Below are 17,757 nucleotides of genomic sequence, written 5' to 3'. Positions count from 1 at the left end.
CTATTTTTAGAAATAAATTATATTTTAGGCCGTCCTTTAAGTTTAAAACAATATTTTAATAATTAGGTTTGAATACTTATTTTATTTAATTAATAATAGGCGTTTAATTTTAACATTATGTAAAGTATCTAGACTACATTATAATTTTAAACGAACTCGTTGTTTTTCTTCATGTTAATTACAGTCAATAGAATAAGCTACGATCCTTCGCTCATATTGTCCCGTTTAAACGGGTTGTCTTTAGGCAGTTGTTTATTATCGCGAACTCGGCACGTGATTATGATTTTCACTCGGCGTAATATATAAAAACACGTAAATGTGAATTAAAGCTAAGGCAGCCAAAACAGATACTGAATAAAGTTAGCTAATGTAGCTGTTTAAGTTCATAATACAATCGACGTTTTCGAAACATCATAAGGAATATTTCATTTGATTTATCAACATATTTTAGCACGTTGTTGTTGTGGGATTATTTTCACTGGCGTAATAGTTTTAAGAACGTGTCACATTCGTAACAGCTACCAGTCGCAAACGGATAAGAGAGAACGTCTGTGCAAGGAAACGCAGTTCATTGATTGCTAATATTATTTAGATCTAGATTATTTGTATCACTAAAGGACCTCTAGCAGATTACCAAAATCATCCGAAAATGGTTGAGGGTGGAATGAAATGTGTCAAGTACTTGTTGTTTCTGTTCAATTTAATATTTGTGGTAAGTAAACAGGCCTCTAGTCGAATCTAAACAAATCACTGTTATTTTTTTCGTGTTGCCTGTTCCTGTAATCAACTGTACTGTAGGCCTACTGTAGATCTACTTTAATCATACTTTAACTGGAGACTTAAACTTAAATGGTATCAAAGCCACTGACTGAGATTGAACTTTATTCTTTGCCATTTTACTGTAGATCAAGATCTGGCAATTGTCAATACTCGTAGCTCTACTATACTGCTGCTATGTTACTATAGATCTAGAATCTAGATTCTAGATTTCTAGTCTAGAAAAGAATAGATCCTAAACATTACTAAACAAGAAAAATGACCCGTTGAGGAAGGATACAACAGGCGCTAGATTGATAGTGCTATTTTCTCTGAACTAAAACCAAAACAAAATTCACCATCTTAATTCAATTTAAACAGAAACAAAAAATGACAGAAAAGATTTTTATCCAGAATTGGTACTTTAATTTATACAAAATATAGTCATAGGCATATCCCTAAACCATGCACCTAATCTCATTCATGACAAAAGTCGCATTTAGTTTCTTTCAGGCAACTCTACTTGGGAGGAGGGGGCTCCCCCCCCCCCCCCCCCAACACACCCCAAAATATGTCTACCGTCCCATTCAACGAAATATAATTATATACTTTTTCCAGTGTCCGCCCCCTCCCAGAAAATTCTACCCCCGCCCCCCCAAAAAATTCAACTACCCCCACCCCTCGCCGGGGAGGAAAAAGTCTGAAAGAAACACTGGTCGCATTTGTAGATCATACAAACTAAAGGAAGAACCTGGGAGGGGCTTTGCCCCTACCGCAAGAGATGCATGAAAACTGCACGCTAAACACTTTTTAGATTACAAAAAGTTCCCCCCCTCTGGGGAGGAAAAAGTCTGAAAGAAACACTGGTGTTGCGCTTAGCCACTACCCGAAGAATTGCATGAAAGAAACTGCAAGCAGACCACTTTTTAGATTAGACACATTAATTAGGCGGTAATTTTATTATAGAGTTTGGATGAAGACATTTCTTTTGAGTTGGGGAGGGGGGGGGGGGGCTCAGACGTTTTTACGTGGGTGGTGGGGGGGCTTCGCCCCTACCCGAAGAATTGTATGAAAGAAACTCTTCACACAAACCACTTAGATTAGACAAAATTGGCTTTTTTATTCAATGTTCACTCGAGAATCAATGACGTCATATTACTGTGTGTACGTCATATTTCATTTTCGTTTAACTATGCATGTTTTTAATTTGCTTGTGTTTTCTCTATAGCGTTCTTGTCAGATAGATACACAGACAGATACATACACAGACAGCGAAACTATAATTATAGTCTGAAGTAAATGATTAGGCTTAGGTTAGGGGTTAGGCCTATTCAATTGCCTATTAATAAATTATTTCTAAGTTATTGAATAAGGCCCACTACTGTGGCCTAGTATCTAGAATAGATAGATCTAGATCTACTGGATTCTAGATGTAGAATCTTAAAACTATCAGCCCCATAGTAAAATCATAGATCTAGTTATTAGACCACCATTTAGATTAGATTTAGATCTAGATAATCTCGCCAAATCTAAAATGTAGGCTACTCAATTTTCAATTTAAACATGACCACTGAAGAATAATCCATATTTAATCCATTAGGCAGTAATTTTGAGGTTTTTAGTTTTTGTTTTAAACTAAATTACTTTGGCTACACTAATGTAATATTTATTGTCACTCGGATGATTATGGAATCATCTTTAAAAAAGGTGTTGGGTTGTTAGTAGTTAGTAGTATTGTAATCTCGACTAATTTTATGGTAAGAAATTAGGGTTAGGCGTATGGTAGGACCAGGGTTTGGGTTAGGGTTAGGGACAGGGTTAGCATTGACATTAGCCAGCCATGTGTGGATTCAGTTAACTACCAGTAACCTAACACCCCTTTTTTAAAGATTCTATTATTGGACACCGGTATAAACGTTCTCCCGACTTTTTAATTGGCTATGCATCAGAGTTCCTCACTAGTTATCAACCAAATAGGGGCCTAAAATGGTTTTTTAAAAAATAAGAATAATTCGGGTGTGACATGAGAGCCAATCTTATAAAAGAAATGCTCACAATTTTTAATGTCGAATGATTATAGATTCCGGTGTCCGATAATGGAATCTTCATTAAAAAGGGGTGTATTTAGTCTATAAGTAATAAGTATTTAGTTTATAAGTAACCTAACACCCCTTTTTTTAAAGAAGATTCCATTATCGGACACTGTTGTAAACATTCTCCCTTAATTTCTTTTTTCATGAACTGATAAAACTATTCGCTCATTTTTGTACCTACTCCGTTCTTTTAAAAGTTCTATTGATTTTAACCCTTAAAGCGCTCAGCTGGTTTTCAGGAAGTGCATTAAAAAATGGGATCAAAATGGCAATGTTTACAAATTTTGATACCCCCTTTTAATTTTACCATTTTAAATTGTGATCTATACATTATAGACCTATGAACCCATAAATTAATGGAAAGCTTAAATAATAAAGAATATGAAAACACATTAACTATAAACATAAAAACAAAATAGTAAAAATTTAAGAAAAATGAAATACAAACCATTTTTTTTACCAACGCAAATAATTTTAATTCCTTGAATAAAGTACACATAAATTTTCAAAAACAAACACCACAATCTAAAAAACAAAGTACCAAAACCAGCACATATATATCCTTGATAAGAAATCACACACTAGTAGTAACTACAGGGTCCTATGGTATTTGGCAAAGCATTCCGGACACAGCCCAACATTGCAACCAGAACACTCCCACCCACTTCTGACTCTTGCAGAATGACCTGCAATACACTGTCTTTTTTTGCACACTTGTAGTTTCACTAAGTCATGGCCATCTAGTGGATGACTGGAAGCAGAAGGCACTGGGGAATTAACACCATTTCTGGTGGTTGATATTTCCTCCCTTGTCCGTTTGCGACGAGCAATTTTTTTCTGGTGTGAATTTAGAGAACAGGCTCTCCAAAACAGAAATGATAAAATTGCACCTAGAAAGCACAGGCTTGTCTGTAGTATTCAGCTTGTATAAGATATGGCTGTTTAGCAAAGCTCTACCTAACAAGGAGAAGAATACTTTATTTGTCCATTTGAGGGTTCGACGTTAAGCCAGGTACATAGTTATTTTTTAAATGTGCAGGGAACCATGGTGTTTCTTGGCTATGGTGGCAGGTGTCCCAATAACAGGGTTCGTACGCAGTCTGGAAAGTCTGGAAAAAGTCTTGAATTTAGAAAAGTGAATTTAAGACTTACAAAAGTCTGGAAAATCGCTAGTTTTTGGGCTGGATTTTTTAAAAGTCTGGAAAAAGTCTGGAATCCAGTTTTAGAAACAAAACTCCGAAGTCCATATTTTCCAAGTTAAAAAATTGCTATTTTTAGGTGAAATTACTCCAATTTTTTTCACTGTTGTGACTTTTTTTGCTGGTTTGCAGAAAAAAACGGATGCTCAGATACTACGTCTTTGGAAGAGGAGGGGAAGGGAGGGAAGAGATATTTTGTGTTGCGACTGACCGTGTGAATGTGTTACAAGTATTTAAAATTGTCATTTAAATTTATAGAAAGAATGATCGCCTTCAGAATTGTTAGGCTCTCGATTTTACCCGCTATTTTTCATTGTCAAGTTTGCACGCAGACAGTCATAACAAAAAAATTATGTGGGAGGGGTATGAATGGTAGTTTAGATATAATTTAATTGTCTCTGAGTGTTATGCTCAGTTGACGTCTTTCTGTTGGGAACTAGCCATAACACAATTAAACACAGAGTCCAACGTTCATTGATCACAATAAAATATAATCTTTTTAAGTACAACCGAGAAACACAGATAACCTTCAACTACAAAAACACTCCTCCTTCTTAAGACAAACTCAGGTTACGCTCTGCTGACCACACACTGCTTACACACGTCTTTTTCTCGCTGGCACACCACTTACAAGGATTTTAACCCCCCCCCCCCCCCTCCCCCTTCCACACGCGTTCACTTACTTTGGGTTAATATTAACATTTATAAGATTAATAAGTCGCGAGGCCTCCTTGGGTTCATACCCGAGGCCTCCTTGGGTTCATACCCGTATTTCTGTTTGCTTCAGTCGTCCATAAATGACGTCACACTCGGAAAAGTCGGAAGGAGGGTTTCAGAAAGTTTGACGACACGCTCCTTGCAATAATGTTAGGGTAGATATAAATACCGTGTTTTCTTTACACGCTGGGATGGTTTTTTAAACACAAGCATAGATTTCAATGCTGAAGATTAAAGCTAGACTACCCCGCCCCTTCTTGTAACTACGGTCACTTGTGTGAACTCACCGTGACCCCAAGTTTGTAGTTGGTACTGCTGGGTAATGAGGGTGGGGGGTATAAGTCACATCTCAGTTCATGTTATGACGTATTAAACAGGCATACTGAAGCCTAGACCACTATGACCTCACAATGACCTCTTCACCGTGTCTTGTGGTTGTGGGGGGGGGGGGGGGAAGGGGGGAGGAGGATACCGGCATTTTTTTTTATTGCAGACCCGTTCCTCAGCTATAAGTAGTATAAGTGTATAAGCTTAAACAGTGAGTGATGTGGTTACAACCTGCAGAATGTTTTTTTTTTTTTTTTGCTCCAATTTTTTTCTTTACAAGTAGCCTATATTAGGCTACTTAACAAGAGCAGGCCTAAATTAATACATTACGTAAGTATTCTTTAAAGTAATTAACTCTCACTATTATGCAATACCATTTTAATGATAGTTTAATTGAAAACATAAGCAATTTGATCATGAACAGATTACATAAGTCTAATGTTTAAAACAAAATAGCTGCATCATTTTAATCAATTATTTTAATTGTTAAAACTTTAGGTGGAGTTGAGTAGGCAAACTTAGAAAAGTGATTTTCTGTCAATTTGGCTAAAGAAAGTTCAATATAAATATATCTCAACTGCCTAAAATAAATGTCAATTTAGTACAAGTAATTATGAGAGTACAAATGGTGCATCATTTTATAAATTATTCGCGAGCACATTATCTGTATTAAGTCTGGAATTTTTCCAAAAAAGTCTGGAAAATGTCTGGGAAAAGTCTGGAATTTCATTTTGAAAAAGTAATACGAACCCTGCAATAAGCATTGGAATTGGGCTTTTGATTTAAGCCCATGTTCAGGACCACAGCAAGAAAGGCCCTAAATTCAGCTAGGGTGAGTGGAGTCAATTTGTGGACTCTTGATCGGGGAATGATGTCATAACTTCTCTTTGTTGCTCTCGATGAACTCGCTAGCGTAGCAGTTGGTCTCAGCTATGATAACATTGGTAAGCTCTGCTGTTAAAAACAGATCCAAGTATTCAACAGGCTTAGCATTAGCAGCTGGTTTATGCTTGTGTCCTGAATTGGCTGTAAACAGGATAGGTCTAGGGCCACAATCCTCTCCAACAATAGGCTGCCAATGTCCATCAGCTGTAAGAGATTCCCTGCCCACTGAATCTGAAAAATAGATTAAATTTATAATTAGAACCTATTTATTTATTTTTTAATAATTTTATTGACTTCATTTACATTTGTTTACCTAAATAGTTGATATATTTAATAGAGATCTAGATATTCATTCATAAATTTTTAAACAGTATCTACCTAAAGAGGTGGGCGTGGCACTTCAAGCACCCACACCCTTACAGTAAAAATAAAATAATGTAATAATTTTTCTGACACTAGATCTACTTTCACTTTATTTTTAAAATTCATCACCAAGCTGAAGAGAAAGTATTTGTATTTATTAAATTCGAACACTTACCATACAAATCATCTAAAACGCTGCTATCAAAGTCATCATCAGTCTCAATTATGTTCTTGAGTCCACTTCACTGTCACTAGTGTCACTTGAGTCGCTGTCCATTATTATTTGTAAAAAACTTAGCTTTCACAGTACAAACACTAAACCACGATGTTTGAAATCGGAAATGGCGAAAGTAATCGTGTCTAATTGCCGAGTATTTACGAAAAATACGGCCGCAAACACACGAAACCACGATCGTGGCCTTACGCGTTATACGTTCTGTTATAGCAAAGCCACGATCGTGGCCGGGCGCGCTTTAAGGGTTAAGGAAACCAACTTTTAACTTAAACTTCCATTCTCCAAACCAAATTTTAAAATGCTTTTCTGGCATATATAGCCCTGTCACCTATAGCCTGTAGTTTATTTTAATGCATAAAGTCGGCATTATGCTCGTGGTAAACATTTTTTAAAGTAATTCAAGAGAAGGTCACTGGAACTAAGACAAAAAAATTGTTGGAAGTCATGGGTCCGGTGTTGACGCCATGTTGTTAGCAACAGGTAAGCGAGCAGTACTACCCATACAAATGCTACCAGATTACTAATCAGTACTAGATCTAATTATTCTAATACTAACCTGATTCTCTAATACTAGCCTGATTACTCGTAGATTAGAAATGCTAAAAATGACTAAGATCAAGATCTACTTCACATTTAATCCTAGATTAGACCTAAGCCCTAATTCAATTAATGAATCAATTGACATTAGGAATAAGCCTCAATTTAACTCTAAATATAAAAAATAGGCCAGGACAAACTTTATTTTTGGACATGACTAAGTTTAAAATCTATTTAATTTGCATATATCTATCAATAGTAGAAATGATTTACATTCATTTCATATTATCTTAGTGACACTTTTTGTTGGTTTTGATTTCTATTAAATTTTAAAAATTAAAATGAGGACTTAACTTCACAAAAGTGCCACAAGCAAAAAAAATAAAATTGTACTGACAATTGCAACCTTATGAATCTTATTTAACTGATTAGTCTTTTCTGATTTAAAGGGTTGGCAAAACTATCTTTTGATAATAATTAATAATTACTTTTTAACCTAGCTCTGCACAAAACTAGATGCTAACTCTGACAAAACTAGATGGATGTAGATTACTTGAGCTTTCAATGTTATGCAAAGTGGGCAAGCTACCAGAAAGTAGAACACAAATGTTCTTTAAATTAAAACATGAGAAAGCACTTTTAGTTTTAGTATTTTCAGTCCAAATATAGGCTTTAGTGATTGTTCTGAGTGGCATCTATCTATATATATAATTCTCTTCTTCGAGCCGTTAGAAAACAAGCTGCAAACGCTCTCCCTACCACCCCACCCCTACATGGTTTTAGTGAGCTGTGTTCACTCTAAATGTTTACAAGCAGAGCCAACAATTTTAAACGTAGGGAGGGGGGGGGGAGGGGGGGAAGGAAGGGGGGGGGTTATGGTCCTTAACGAGCTACTTATAGTGTTTTAAAGAAATATTTTCAGTGTCAGCGTTGGTACTGTCGAATTCACAAATTATGAATTATTGAAAATTAGAAACAACTAAATAGCGGCGTATGTTATGCCGCGGGCCGGCTCGTATACTATATTCTAAAATGTCTACATATACATTGGATTTAGAATAGTGTTGTTAGGGTTACTCAACTGCTAAACAAACATAGCGTTATGGTTGAACAAACGTTAGCTAAACTAAAACTTTGATACATCCCAACTAGCAATCCTGCCTGTTCTGGGATATAAAAAAAATATTTGAATATGTAATTTTTTAGTTATACTTGAGTTACTTTAATGTAATTCTGTATTATGCTAATTGGTGGTTTAAATTTTCATTTGAAGTGGCAACCAGGGTAATCAAATTTCAATGCATTCAATATGTCCCGAGCCGTTTTTGCTTCTTAGTTGCCTAATACTACTAGAATTATATTTTGATCACACAATCCCTCACATTAATACCTGCATGGATAGACCCCTATTTCCTGCTGTATTGTCAAGCATTTTTTTTATATGAACCCAAAGACAGCTAATGCAAGTTAATACCTTGAATCATCTCATGTATCATCTCATGTATTTGTTTTAGATAACAGGTCTTTTTATCTAAAACATGTTTTTTTTTTCTGCATAATATCATTTGTGTACCTAATCTGGAGTGTAGTTTTTTCAAGACCCAAGCTTGATTATTATTTAATCTTTGTAAGCAGTGTAAAAAAATAAATGGAATATTGAGAATGAAGGGGAAATAACCCTGCTTGATACCACAAACCAGGTCTATCCACACCCAACAAACCAACACCACACCTTAATGTTTGATCCTACACACTGCAGTCACACCCCACTCAACATTTGTATATGTGGATAGAAGATATAGTTATACTTATAATACTTGGTTTAAGTGCATACTCTGTATGGTTTTTCTGTTATTCTACTTTACCTTTTTCCTGTGCTTTATTCCAAATCATTAAATGTTTTAGGTGTTACTAAAATTAAGAGCCACCTTTTTAAAATTAATTTTTAACAATACTTTACTTCCTAACAATCTGAGTGATTTATGTGCAATAGAGAAAAAAAATTATGTACTAGAGAAAAAAAGCTATTGACTACTCATCTAACCAATTTAACCTTACACAACTGAACTGAATAAACAACTTTTTTGTCTACACATAATTAACAAACTCATTTGATAGACACTGTTGACATCAATATGTGCATTTATTTTCCGTGTTTCCTGTCCCCAGGTTTTGTGTATAATTGATGAAATTGTTTACTTCAGATTTTATAAAGTAGTTTTGTATGTTTCAGATTGCTGGCATTGGCTTGATAGCTGCAGGAGCCTACGTCAAGATCAAATTGACAGAGTACTATGAGTTTTTTGGCAGTAATTACATGGGACCTGGCATACTATTAATCATAGTTGGTGTTATAATTTTCCTCCTGGCTTTCTTCGGATGCTGTGGAGCTATCAAAGAGAACTATTGCCTGACCATGACTGTAAGTAACATGGCTGGATGTGTATTGATTTCATATTTCTCACGCTGTATCACAGTGTAGCACGCAGCTGTTTACATCCTGTGCTACTTAGTCTGGTCTGGAGGGGATAAGGTGTGGAGAAAAAATGTACTTACGATTTTAAGTTTTTGTTTGGGGATAAAAATGTAGAGAAATTAGGTTTGAATGGTCCTGTTTTGAAACGTGATGATATTCATCACTAGGTTATCTTGTACATGAGTTAGTTACATTATTAATAGTTATTTAAACCTATTTTTAAAAGTAATTTAAGTGAAGTGCACTATTTAAATTCATAGTCCAAGTGTTGACATATGTGTATTACAAATAGTTGTTTTTAACTAAAGATAAAACACCTGTTATGAAGCACCTGCTTTATAGTTGTTGTTCACATGGAATGCATGAGAAAAGGGAAGATCAACTAACTTTATGACATGTTCATTGCTTGTCCAGTTAGACTGGTGAAACTGGAACTAAAAAGATCACAGATTTATACATTATTCTTAACTGATTTATACACTTTACATATATCTTGCCAGAAAATAGTATTCACAATTGAACTGCATAAGTTTACATGGGGTTTAGGCTTCTGGCAACACAGTAGTTCATCTTTATTTGCTGCACAAGGTACTGACTTTAGTGTGTCAGGTGCAAGTTCAGAATATTTTCGTAAATATAGATGATTAGTCAGTAACAAATATAAGCAGGGGCAGATATAGATGAAAACTTTTGACGAGTTGTTTCCAAACTTGTCATTTTGCTTTATTTTGGAAAATTTTAGTGCTTTACAAGATTAAAATAGATACCCTTTCATTCTGCTTCATTTAACACCTCCCTTGACAAATATGATCTTCTGGACCTTGGTTGTCCCTTTCTAATCCTATAAAATATATACTTTTAACCGAAAAGTACTATGTAACCATAAATCTTAATGCACTATGCCTCAAATGAGTGATCAGTGTATGGTAGAATGTGTTTGAAGCTAGGAAATGAAGTAACATGATTTGCTGATGGTATGGCTACACAGCAAGCCTGGTGTTTTAAGCAGATATTTCAGAGCAGGTGGTTGACAGGTTGGTTTTTTTACTTTCTCGTATACAGAGTATAGAGAAAGTTTTGTAATCATGCAAAAAAAACAAACAATAGAAATTTTTGCAAATCTTGCCATTTTACACCTCCCTGAATCAGAAAAAAAATAGTTTTGCAATCTTCTATGTGTCTGTGAACACCATAACTTGAGTACCGTTACAGCTAGGTTGATGAGATTTCATATACAAGTATTATATCGAATTTGTAGTTGTGTATAAACTTTTCAGCAATTACGATTTTCCGGAAGTGGAACTTTTTCTACTTTCAATTTTGCAAAAGCCTATAACTTGAGTACTCTTTCAGATAGATAAATTAAATTTCACTTGTAATTAAAAAATCTAATTCTCTACCTTCTATCAAATTTTGAGCAATTTCCGTTAACTGGAAGTAATATATGCTATTTCCGATTTCTCAAAACGCATATGAATTTATAATATTCCGCACTATTATACACATTTATTTTTCAGCATTCACTTGTTGCGCTATTCTTTTTTCTATGAGATTCCATTCTATTTTAAAAAGTTTAATTATTTTAAATGGATTAAAAATATTGTCTATATCATTATCCCGAGTTGCATCCCCCGTAGAATATTGAAGAAAGTTTAGGGGAGATCACTCCCGGTTTATTTATAGATGATTTAAAAAAAACCCACTACTTAGAGTGTTGCATGATGCAGAGTGAAGCAGACTTTTTCTTTTGGAACTGTTTGCAAGATTTACTAATCATTGTTGTATTGCCCTTTCATGATTTTAAAGTCATTTTTGCAATTGTTTGCAGTTTGCTGTCAGTCTTGGAATCATTTTTGTTCTTGAAATTGCGGGAGGCATTGCAGGATTTGTGCTAAGGGATGATGTAAGTACATGTTATATTGAAGGTATACTGTAAGTTTCAATTTTAACAGACAAAATATAATTGACATGTATTTACACTCTGTGACTGCTGCTACAATACTCTTAACATTCAGTCATTTCTACTGTTTATTATCAGATTGAGAATGAAATTGAAAAAGTTTTGGTTGACTCATTCAAAAGTTACAACAAGAGTAGTGGTATTCGAGACACATGGGACACTCTGCAGAAGGATGTAAGTATACTACTTTGATTTTAAGTGTGTGTTGTGATGCCTGGCTGTATGGTGTTAATCTATACTTTGTTAGTCATGTGATGCATAGCCTGAACAGTATCCACAAAGTTGAAAATAAGTGTTTGTTCAACAATTTTTCCAGTTCCATTGCTGTGGTGCTAATAACTTCAGTGACTGGCAAACCAACTTGGCATACCTTGGACAATATCCTGCATCATGCTGCAAGACTACAGGTTGTGATACAACTTTTGGTGATCAAAATCAAGCAGTATACCATGAGGTGAGTAGACAACTTAACTAGTTTAATATATCAAGAAATCCTCTTTAGAGGATTGTGTGCACCTGCACTTTATGCTGAAGTATGTGCAGCATGTGTTACAGTGGATAAAGTATGAACTCTGGTTGCCAAATTACCCCTGTTTAAAACTTCTGATAAAAAAAAACCCTAAGCGCATTTCATGTTAGAGTTGATTACTACCAGCTACTGAACAGCTTATATCTTTGCTTACAGAGGCATTTATGGCAAAGGTGAAAGGGGTGTTATTAAAAGATTGATGTATTAACATTATAAATTGCTGTGAATAGCTTACATTTTATCAGGGCCTAATTTTGTGTTAACTTGTTGCAATTTTTTAATAAAAATTGTTAGAATTGTTATGGGAAATTACATTTCTTTTCCCCCACCCGACCTAATGCTTTGGTTAACAGCTGTTTTTTTTAAAAACGGATTTTACCCCCCCCACCCCCTTTTTCTTTTTTTCTTACTTGTATCATACTTTATCTGTAAATGACCTCTTTTATTTTAGGGTTGCAGGTCAGCATTTGAGGGTTGGTTGAAGGACAAAGTTGCCATCATTGGAGGTGTTGGCATTGGTCTTGCTTTTGTTCAGGTAAAAAATTTATAGGCCTATATACTCATACATTGACTGATTGACTTTTCATTTTTGTTTATTTTGTTTATACTTATGTACTATGCTCATTGATGTAAAGATTTGTTTTATTTTACATTTTTTATTAACCATGCTGTTTTATTTGTCATTGTAGGTTGTAGGAATCTTATTTGCCTGTTGCCTAGCAAGAGCCATCAAAAAGGAATACGAAGTTGTCTAAGTACAGTTATGAGAAACATGGGATGAAATTACTTTTTGCTCCAAGTTTTAATTCTACAATATTGTGAGTGCTATGGCTATGATTTGTGTTGTAATATTCAAAGAAAAAAGACAATTTATTATTGAGGAAACTTGTCACTATTTACATTTGTTGTGGAAAAAAACCTTTGTAAAATTTATGTGCAAAATCTGTAGGTAGGTTTGGATAAATCTAAAACCAACATGTGATGGTTTTGTAGGCAAATTGGTAGAAATTTATATTTTATGAAATTTTTACCTTACAAAATTTAACTTTGTAGTTATTTCTATTTGTATATCTAATTGCCAAAAATCTTATAGTGCATTTTAATTTAACTTTGATAAATTTTTCATCTTTCCTTTGATTTTGGTGTATTTTAACATTTATGAAGACTACTGTCCACCATAACGTCTTTTCACCATCAGAATTGAACTATTTGGTATCAGCTGTTCACAAAGTTGGGTGATTATCTCTATAAAATATTCCAAGAATCACATTTATATTGTATCCTATTTCATGTCTTGTTTATACATTTTTTTCTGAATGATGAAACATGTACAAGAATGATGTTCTTTGATTATTTTTGTTTCTGTACATTTTTACCAATTTATTTCTGTCTTTAAACATTGATATAAATTGTTATTGAGAAGTTTAAAAACTAAAAAAATATTAATAAATGTTACTTAATTTATTTCGCTCTCTATTTTGGGGTATATTTACGGATACTTAGACTGCGGTAATACTTATGTTCCTACGGAATTCAGCTTTATTTTGACCAGCCAAAAATTGTAGTTTCACTTAATGTGAGGTGGGTGTATTCCAAGTGTAATGTCACCGGGTAAACTAGTTAGATTTTATTTCAAATTTATACAACTTTTGTGCTGTAAATTGACAATTAGTGACGTTAAAGCAAGTCGAACTTCTAATTTCCAGCAGTTTTTGTAATAGATTTTTTTTTCGCAATTGTTTACTAAACTGAAGCAATTAACTGGCCTCTGTTAAAATGTGAAGTGTTGGATTAATAAAATGGCAAGATATTTTAAGAGGCCTTCTTTAAACCAAATTTATATTTTTAGTGTTTTCAGATATCTTAGAGCTCTGCTTTTTTTTCTTCATCTAAGGGGGAGGGTTCTAAAGTAGTAGAAGTTTAAACTTTGCTGTTTCAATTGTGATGTTTATTGTAAACATTTTTTTATTGTTACACTTGTTAAGATCCCCCATTATTTCCCCATCAGTTAATGGTTTGATGTAATGTTCTACAAATTTAAAACAGCTCATGTCCAACTGATTTAGCAGGTGATTCTCAGGCCCGGCTGGAGTGCAAATGGAAGTGAATAATTAAACAAACCTCACTTTACATTTGTCGATTGCCCTACTTCTAGTGATTACATACTTGAATGTCACTTTTGACATTAACGTCACATTTGAATGTCAACTAGTCTCACCTATGAGAGTGATATTACTGCTGTCAATTTAACTTTTATTTAATAAAAAAAAATCTATGTATATGGCTTTATGATAAATCTTAAATATCTATCTTTTTTTTTAAATCTTTAAACAGCAGTGTAAAGGCATAATGTTTATTTGAATGAGGCCTTTTCAAATTTAAATAAAAATGGTCAAGTAAAAACCTGTTCCTTGTATTTTTTGCTTGTAATGTATTGTCCAGTTTAAAATTTAAAGCTGTTCCTAGAGAAGTTATTGTAGGATCAAACATTTTAAAAACCAACCTGAAATCTTCACAAAACTCACAAACTAACAAACATTTATACTGAAAATTTTAAAAGCTCAAACCACTTTGTACATTCACATCTTTAATTTTTCTTTAAAAAATATAATTAAGTTAGGGTGCGCATAGTTTAAAGCTTTATTTAGTACTTGTATCAGTATTTAATATTAATTTCCAAAAACAATAAAAAATGAAAATTCAAATTTTAAAAATATCAAAAGCTTGATTTTTATGTATAAACATAAAAAGTAAAAATTTATATGAGTTGCTGTGTAACTATTTTGTATAAACATCAGAGGTGAAAAAAAAAAGTAGTAAAAATTTTGACAAGAATTTCAGCAAGTTTGGGCTTACTAGTGTTACTTTAATGGGAGCATTTTTTAATCATTTAGATGTGTACATTTTAAAATAACTTCCTTAGTTTTTTTCATTATGTGTACAGTATGTTTATGTATTGGGATAGGTCTAGTCAAGTTGAATAACGTCTAGTATTCACATTTTGCATGAGAAACTGTATCAAGTTACTATAATTAAGACTACTGCAAATGTGATGTTGTAAAAATTATCTAAAACATAAAACGAGCTAAAACTGGTATCACAAAGGCATTTCTGAGATATAAAATATTAAGGAAAACCTGAGGCTTATGTTGACTTAACCCACTTCAAATTCTTTTTAGGCTTAAAAGTACTTCAGCCCTTGAGAAAAAAAACATTGACAAATTGTCTATATTTTTACGTGGGAGTAGAATGGTAGAATATTTTTTCTATTCTTTATATTGTAAATTCCTTGTTTAATCCTCACACATCAACCGCCGTTGGTATTATATGTGGTGGATGGTTAATTAATATTAATTTTTACTAATTGTGGTGGTAACATTCTGTTCAAGGGCAGTCATTCCGGTGGTTAGCAGTATCGGGCTTTTTCATTGGCTAAGGCCAGTCGGCGGATATTGCCGATGCAACCGGCCGAAGATTCTTGGAGATCTTCGTCTTTCGAGCCCACCATCTTGATCAATGGCTACACAAGTAGGAAAGAAAACAAAAATATTTGGTTGTAAGGGTTTCAGTAGTAAAACATTTTAGGTATAAGTACAAAAAGCCTAAAAGTGGCTTTAGAAAAAAAATTATACCAATAACAACAAATTAAGCTATAGTCATGAAGTTAAAAATTTGAGAGTAAAAAAATGTGCATAATAACAAACAATGATAGCTACATAAAAGATTTTTTTGCAGTTTTAAAAATATAAAGTGGAAGAAAAATATAGTGCATAGATATGACGAAGGCAGATGTTGTAATGGGGGCAGTGGCGTAGGCGGGGGGGGGGGTTTGGGGGGTCATAACCCCCCCCCCATAGACCCCTCGGTATAGATATATAAAGTATGAGGGGGGGGGGGTGTAAATCGAAAGTTTGAGGGGGGGGGGTGCAAATCGAAAGTTTGAGGGGGGGGGTGCAAATCGAAAGTTTGAGGGGGGGGGGGTGCAAATCGAAAGTTTGTCCCCGGGTAAAAAATGGAACCCCCCCTCCCCCTTGAGACGATCCTGGCTACGCCACTGAATGGGGGAAATCTGTCCCCACCATAACAATTATCCTGCCTACGCCATTGTTATGTCGAAAAAAACAACAACGAATATGCGAGCCAGTCAGTCCTACATGCAGTGGGCTAGACACATGGAATGTATGTACCCTGGAGCATACAGGCTTAGGCCACGTGTACTCACGCACTGCTCACGACAACATTGTCCTTATCATGACATCATAATAACATAGTCCTCATAACCACACTGGCATCATCATGGCAAAATCCTCTCAGCATCAAGACAACAACATGACAACATATTCATCAAGACAACATCTTTATCGAGACAACATCATGACAACATATTCATCAAGACAACATATTCATCAAGACAACATCTTTATCAAGACAACATCTTTATCGAGACAACACCATGACAACATATTCATCAAGACAACATATTCATGAAGACAACATCTTTATCGAGACAACATCATGACACCATATTCATCAAGACAACAACATGACAACATATTCATCAAGACAACATCTTTATCGAGACAACATCATGACAACATATTCACCAAGACAACAACATGACAACATCATCCTCACAAAATACCCCTTAACACACACACGCTACTATTTACTCAAACGTTAACATCCCGTTACCTTGACAACGCCAGCCTCGTGCATGGTGATACAATTCTCAGGGTTCTTGGACAGCTGAAACAGTGCCCTGGCTGTTGACCGGTGCACGTTCTCGTCCTTAGACTTCAGGTACCGCACAAGGGGAGCCACTGCCCTCTCTTTGCCGAAAGATATTCGGTTGTTTCCCCAGCTGCAACAGCGAGCGATGGCCTCCGCTAGGTGGCGTCTTAGTTTGTCATCCGTCTGTGAGAGGGAAAAAACAAAACAAAAACTTCATATGTAAACAATAAGGCTCTATAGTATAATAGACATTTGGATGATTGCGAGTTGGAAGTCCAAGTTCAAAGCCTGGGCCCTAAGTTGAGAAGAGCCTAATGTTGCCCATGTATTAGGACCCCTCTCTCTACACAGCTAAAGGGACAGGACAGCTTGCCATCAGCTGCCAAACTAGTGTTTCTTCCAGACTTTTTTCTACGGGGGGGGGGGGGGGGCACTTGAAATTTTCGGGGGCGGCGGACACTGTTAAAAGTGGTTCCCAGAAAGAACCGCAACGGAAAAAAGCGCAACGGAAAAAAGCGCAAATAAAAAAGCGCAACGGAAATAAGCGCACACGGAAAAAAGCGCAAAGAGAAAAAAGCGCACACAGAAAAAAGCGCAAAGAGAAAAAAGCGCAAACGGAAAAAAGCGCAAAGAGAAAAAAGCGCACACAGAAAAAAGCGCAAACAGAAAAAAGCGCAAACGGAAAAAAGCGCAAAGAGAAAAAAGCGCACACGGAAAAAAGCGCAAAGAGAAAAAAGCGCAAACAGAAAAAAGCGCAAAGAGAAAAAAGCGCACACAGAAAAAAAGCGCAAACAGAAAAAAGCGCAAACGGAAAAAAGCGCAAAGAGAAAAAAGCGCAAACGGAAAAAAGCGCAAACAGAAAAAAGCGCACACGGAAAAAAGCGCAAAGAGAAAAAAGCGCACACGGAAAAAAGCGCAAAGAGAAAAAAGCGCACACGGAAAAAAGCGC

At 35.0% G+C, this 17,757-nt stretch overlaps 2 protein-coding genes across 2 annotated transcripts; one reads left to right on the top strand and one right to left on the bottom strand.

The window, feature by feature from the left end:
* The first annotated feature begins 316 nt into the window (after nt 1–316).
* LOC131928935 (CD63 antigen) lies at nt 317–14,484 on the top strand. The gene is made up of 7 exons (XM_059285111.1): nt 317–712; nt 9,346–9,534; nt 11,417–11,491; nt 11,627–11,722; nt 11,865–12,002; nt 12,529–12,612; nt 12,767–14,484. The coding sequence occupies exons 1-7, from the start codon at nt 650–652 to the stop codon at nt 12,830–12,832; spliced, it is 711 nt and encodes a 236-aa protein (XP_059141094.1). The 5' UTR covers nt 317–649; the 3' UTR covers nt 12,833–14,484.
* Nucleotides 14,485–14,644: 160 nt separating this feature from the next.
* Nucleotides 14,645–16,991, bottom strand: LOC131928936 (outer dynein arm-docking complex subunit 2-like; the record flags this gene model as incomplete). The annotated part of the gene is made up of 2 exons (XM_059285112.1): nt 14,645–15,597; nt 16,770–16,991. Coding segments are annotated over 2 exons (336 nt in total), but the record flags the coding sequence as incomplete, so codon positions are not given.
* Between the last annotated feature and the right edge of the window lie 766 nt (nt 16,992–17,757).

The sequence above is a fragment of the Physella acuta genome, unplaced genomic scaffold (assembly GCF_028476545.2).
Source record: "Physella acuta isolate Inbredline_101_S28 unplaced genomic scaffold, ASM2847654v3 ptg001573l, whole genome shotgun sequence".
In the NCBI taxonomy this organism is placed as follows: Eukaryota; Metazoa; Mollusca; class Gastropoda; family Physidae; genus Physella; species Physella acuta.
The sequence above is the reverse complement of the archived record's forward strand: the minus strand, read 5'-3'. Positions and strand labels throughout refer to the sequence as shown.